Source organism: Miscanthus floridulus, chromosome 7, assembly GCF_019320115.1.
Source record: "Miscanthus floridulus cultivar M001 chromosome 7, ASM1932011v1, whole genome shotgun sequence".
In the NCBI taxonomy this organism is placed as follows: Eukaryota; Viridiplantae; Streptophyta; class Magnoliopsida; order Poales; family Poaceae; genus Miscanthus; species Miscanthus floridulus.
The window spans coordinates 19,670,196-19,675,522 of record NC_089586.1 but is presented as its reverse complement, the minus strand read 5'-3'; the positions used below and the strand labels follow the sequence as shown (position 1 = coordinate 19,675,522).

Here is a 5,327-nt window from a genome sequence, read left to right as displayed (position 1 = left end):
CACTTGGGGCGATAGGTGGGTTTGACGAGCATAGTATTGACACCCTTAGTAGGAGTGCACAACTCGCTCAGTGTCGACCACCGCAGTTGGCCAGTAGAAGCCCTGTTGGAACGTGTTTCCAACTCAAGTTCTGGCTGTGGCATGATGTCCACAAACCCTACCATGGATGCCCTTTAGCATTAGCCTCCCTTATTCGATGGGGATGCAACACTATAGGATCTTGTTGTGGCTTTGCTTGTAGAGCTCTCCTTCAATAATGATGAAGGACTTGGCGTGGCATGTGAGCTGTCGGGCCTCCATTTTGTCCATCGGGAGCACCTCGTGGAGGAGGTAATCGAGATAAGGTGTCCTCCAATTAGTTAGAGGGTCAGGCTCTGGCACTAGGTCTTCATCAAGCTCCATGACCTCAAGGTCAGAAGGAGCCAATGGTTGGTCAGCCCCCGAGCCTAGGTTAGGTGGCTCATCACCGGTCTGTTCTAGCTCCTTGTAGCAGACCGAGGGTTTATACTGATCGCTAGTGAAGATGCTAGTCGGGATCGGCTCTCGACCGGATGCCATTTTTGCTAGCGTGTCGGCCGCCTTGTTGAGTCATCTCGAGATCTGGTTGAGTTCAAGGCCATCAAACTTGTCCTCCAGCTAGCAGACTTCTTAGCAATACGTAGCCATCTTGGCACTACGACAGCTTGACTAATTCATAACTTGATCGATGACTAGCTGTGAGTCACCCCAGATGTCAAGCCATCGGATGCCCAACTCGATGGCGATGCATAGGCCATTGATGAGTGCCTTATATTTGGCCACATTGTTAGAGGCAAGGAAGTGAATGCGAACCATGTACCTCATGCACACTCTGAGGGGCAAAACAAAGACTAGCCCCATGTCGGCGTCTTTCTTCATCAGTAATCCATCGAAGTACATCATCCAGTACTCTTGATCGGTGGCTGCTGGCGACATTTGGATCTCGGTCCATTTTGCAACAAAATCGGCTAGCACCTAGGACTTGACGGCTGTTCGAGGGGCATATGAAATGCCCTGACCCATTAGCTCGAGTGCCCTCTTTGTGATTCTCCCTATGGCGTCTTAGTTTTGGATGACCTCGTTGAGAGGGAAGGACATCATGACCGTCACTGGGTGTGACTCGAAGTAGTGACGCAACTTCCTCTTGGCGATCAAGATGGTGTACAAGAGCTTCTGTATTTGGGGGTAGCAAGTCTTGGAATCAGACAAGACTTCTCTAATGAAGTATACGGGACGCTGCACCTTAAGGGCATGTCCCTCTTCTTCCTGTTCTACCACCAGAGGGCGCTGACCACTTGCATGGTGGCCACAATGTAAAGCAGGAGTGGTTCCCCATCGGTCGGTAGGACCAGAATTGGGGCTCTCATCAAGATTTCCTTGACCTTGTCAAGTGCCTCCTGAGCCTCAAGCGTCCACGCAAATTGGTTGGTTTTCTTTAGACACCGATATAGGGGGAGGCCTCGTTCGCCGAGGCTCGAGATAAAACGGCTAAGCGCGGCAGGGCACCCCATAACTCGTTGTACTCCCTTTAGATTCTGAATCAGGCCCATCCTTATGATGGCCAAGATCTTCTCTAGGTTGGCTTCGGTGCCATTCTTGGAGATGATAAACCCAAGCAGCATACCACTCAGGACCCCAGAAACACATTTCTTAGGGTTGAGTTTGATGCCATTTGCCCAGAGTTTCGCAAAGGTTTGCTCTAGATCTGCTACGAGCTGGTTAGCCTATTTGGACTTGACCACAATGTCATCTACGTAAGCCTCAATGGTTCACCTAATGAGGTCCCCAAAACACTTAAGCATACAATGCTGGTATGTAGCCCCTATGTTTTTCAAACTGAATGGCATCGTGACATAGCAGAACGACCCGAATGGGGTGATGAAAGAAGTCATGAGATGGTCGGATTCTTTCATCGCGATCTGATGGTACCTGGAGCATGCATCAAGAAAGTAGAGGGTTTCGCACCCTAAGGTTGAGTTGACTACTTGATCTATATGTGGCAAAGGAAATGTGTCCTTTAGACATGCCTTGTTGAGACTCGTGTAGTCAACACACATTCTCCATTTCCCATTCTTTTTTCATACAAGGACGGGATTGGCTAACCACTCGGGATAATACAATTCATTGATGAATTCAGCCGCCAAAAGCTTCGCGATCTCCTCACCGATGACCCTACGCTTCTCCTCGTTGAAGTGACGTAGGCGCTGCTTTATCGGCTTGGAGCCTAGCCTAATCTTTAAGGCATGCTCGGTGACTTCCCTCAGAATGCCTGGCATATCTGAGGGTTTCCATATGAAGATATCTCTATTGGCGTGGAGGAAGTCAACAAGCGTGCTTTCCTATTTGGTGGAAAGCATGGTGCCGATGTGGACCTCTTTGTCCTCAGAGTTGCTAGGGTCTATGAGGACCTCCTTGATGCCCTCCGTGGGCTCAAAAGATCCGACCGACCACTTGGAGTCTGGTGCTTTCTCGGCGGTCCCCTCCTTGATGACCGCAAGCTCCTCGGAGGCAATAATCGCCGAGGCATGTTCACAGCACTCAACTTCGCACTTGTAAGCATGCTGGAAGGAGGTGCCGAGAGTGATGACCCCACACGGGCCTAGCATCTTGAGCTTTAGGTAAGTGTAGTTGGGGACGGCCATGAACGTCGCATAGCATGGTCGTCCTAGGATGGCATGGTAGGTTATGTGGAACCTAACCACCTCAAAGGTGAGGGTCTCCATCCTATAGTTGGTCAGATCCCTAAAGGTGATGGGCAGGTCTATCTGCCCGAGCGGTACGACTTGTTTCCTTAGCATGATGCCATGGAAAGGCGCCTCAGTCTATCGGATGCGTGACTGGTCGATGCCAATGGCATCAAGCGTCTTGGCATACATGATGTTGAGGCCACTGCCTCCATCCATCAGCACCTTGTTGAGCCACTTTGTGCCGACAATTGGGTCAACCATGAGCGGGTACCTTCCTAGCTGTGGGACGCTCTCTGGGTGGTCGGATCAGTCAAAGGTGATGGCGGACTCCGACCACCGGAGGAAAGATGGCGTGGCTGTCTCGACCGCATAGACCTCGTGACACATGAGCTTTTGACGGCGCTTGGAGTCATAAGCCGCTGCCCCACCGAAGATCATGAGGCAGCCATCTTCTATCGGAAAGCCACCATCCTTCCCTTTGACGTCGTCTGCTGCCAGCTCAGGCTTCTTCCTCTGGTCCCCCTTTTTGGAGCCACCAGATGGGAAATGCTTCATGAGGGCATAGTCCTTGTATAGGTGCTTGATGGGAAAGGGGTGGTTCAGGCATGGCCCCTCGAGTAGCTTCTCGAAGTGGTTGGTAGCACCCTCGGTGGGCGCTTGGCCGCCTTTTCTCTCAGCAGTGGCCATGAGCGAGCCCCCATGTCACTGCTTATTCTTCTTCTTCTTCGAGTGGTTGGAGGTACCCTCGCCAACGTCCTCGTCCCGCTTCGCTTTGCTCTTGGGGCGGTCGAAAATTGCTCCGACCTCCTCCTTGCTAGAGGCGTGGCTGGTCTCGATGTCGAGGAGCTCCTTGGTGGTTCGAGGGCCTTTGTGTCCTAGCTTGTGGACCAGAGACTCGTAGGTGGTCCCGAACAGGAAGGCTCCAATGACGTCGGCATCGGCGACGTCGGGCAACTCGTTGCATTGCCTAGAGAAGCGTCGGATGTATTCGCGGAGAGTTTCCTTGGACTTCTATTAGCAATTCTTTGAATCCTAGGGGTTCCTAGGGCATGTGTAGGTGCCCTAGAAATTTCCCACAAAGATTTGTTTTAGGTCTGCCTAGCTTTGAATCTGGTTGGGTGGAAGGTGCTCCAGCCATGTTCGTGCTGAATCGGCCATGAACAAGGAGAGGTTACGGATAATGAAGTAATCACTATTCACACCACCGGCTTGACAAGCAAGCTAGTAATCCTCGAGCCATAGGTAGGGGTTTATTTCCTCGGAGTACTTTAGGATGTCGGTCGGTGGTCGATACCGTAGCGGGAAAGCCGCATTGAGGATGTGCCAGCCAAAAGCCTAGGGCCCCAGCAGATCAGGGCTCAGGCTTCGGTCCTCGCCGCTGTCATAGCATCCGCCGCGATGAGGGTGGTAGCTGTGGCCAGCCTCCTCTCTCTTGTCCCCCTATCCGCGCCTACGGGCGTCTAGGGTGTTACGTGCATCATGGTTAGAGCCGAGACGCTCATGCACCAGGACCATGGCGAGTCCCCTGCCATCTCGTGGCGTATGGTGGATGGATACGTCCTAGCCATGTCACCCCAAAGACGCACGCTGACTAGCATCGAGCTCGCATCGTCGAGACAGCGAGCTTTCCCTGCTGCACCGCCGCGGGCTCGAGCAGTGTGCGGATCTCACGATGGGTCCGATGGTCTTCAGGTGTCATGGGCTCCGGGAGCCCTCGAAGCAAGGCCGCCGTGGTAGCTATGTTCTGGCTTGCCCGGGCGAAGTGCGGGAGGCCTCCGTCATCCGCGATGATCCTCCAGTTTACGTCGCGGATGATGGCGCGTGCACAGCCACCGTCTCCTACTAGAGCTTGAGCTTGATCTTGCGCTCCATCTCCGGTGTTCGATCTCGCACTCGAGCTCCACACGCTCCTGCTCTAGCTAGAGTCACGCATCCTCGATCTCCTTGTGCTGTGCCCTCAGCTGCCCTGCCCATAGGCGAGGCGGGGCCCCTGCATCTCCCTCGACATTGTCGTCGGGGTCATTTGTAGGAGTAGCCCCTCCCTCATGGATGCTTTGGACGTGCCCCTCGGGGGTGCCTGCCATGAAGCATTCTCGTGAGGGGTGATGGGTTCCCCTGCTGGAGTCAGAGTCGGTGATCGTCTCTAAATCTCCCACGCGAAGGTTGTGGAAAGATTCCGCGACATAGTCCGTCATACCCACAAATTCGTCATCCGTGGGGGACGAGTGCATGTGCTACGCCATGAGGTGACCAATGGTCCTTGCAGCGTTGCATAGACCGAATGAGAACGCTATTGGGGCGCTCCGGGTGAGGTATTCCAGGGAGAGCGGTTCCCCTCTAGCAAGCTGCGTCATGACATTGGCGAACGAGAAGGTGAGGCAACATAGGTCCTCCTGGGACGGTCGGAGTCCTAGGAAGGCATCGAGCTGGTGCTCCAGCCTCCCAGAATCGAAGCTGAGGAGCTGGTCGCTCCCGGGGGCATGGGCCTCCGGGGCATGTAGTTGTAGCTCCTCGAGGGCCTCGACGGTTGCGTCGAGGCCGGTGGAGCAAAGAAGTTGGACGGGGGCGGGAGCCTGCGCCAGCTCTCCCTCCGCAGCGACGAAGAAATCTAGGCTCCCAAAA

At 53.9% G+C, this 5,327-nt stretch overlaps 1 protein-coding gene across 1 annotated transcript; it reads right to left on the bottom strand.

Annotated features, from left to right (window-relative positions):
- Nucleotides 1-2,357: 2,357 nt before the first annotated feature.
- On the bottom strand, nucleotides 2,358-2,660 carry LOC136465185 (uncharacterized). The gene has a single exon (XM_066464024.1). The coding sequence runs from the start codon at nucleotides 2,658-2,660 to the stop codon at nucleotides 2,358-2,360; it is 303 nt and encodes a 100-aa protein (XP_066320121.1).
- Between the last annotated feature and the right edge of the window lie 2,667 nt (nucleotides 2,661-5,327).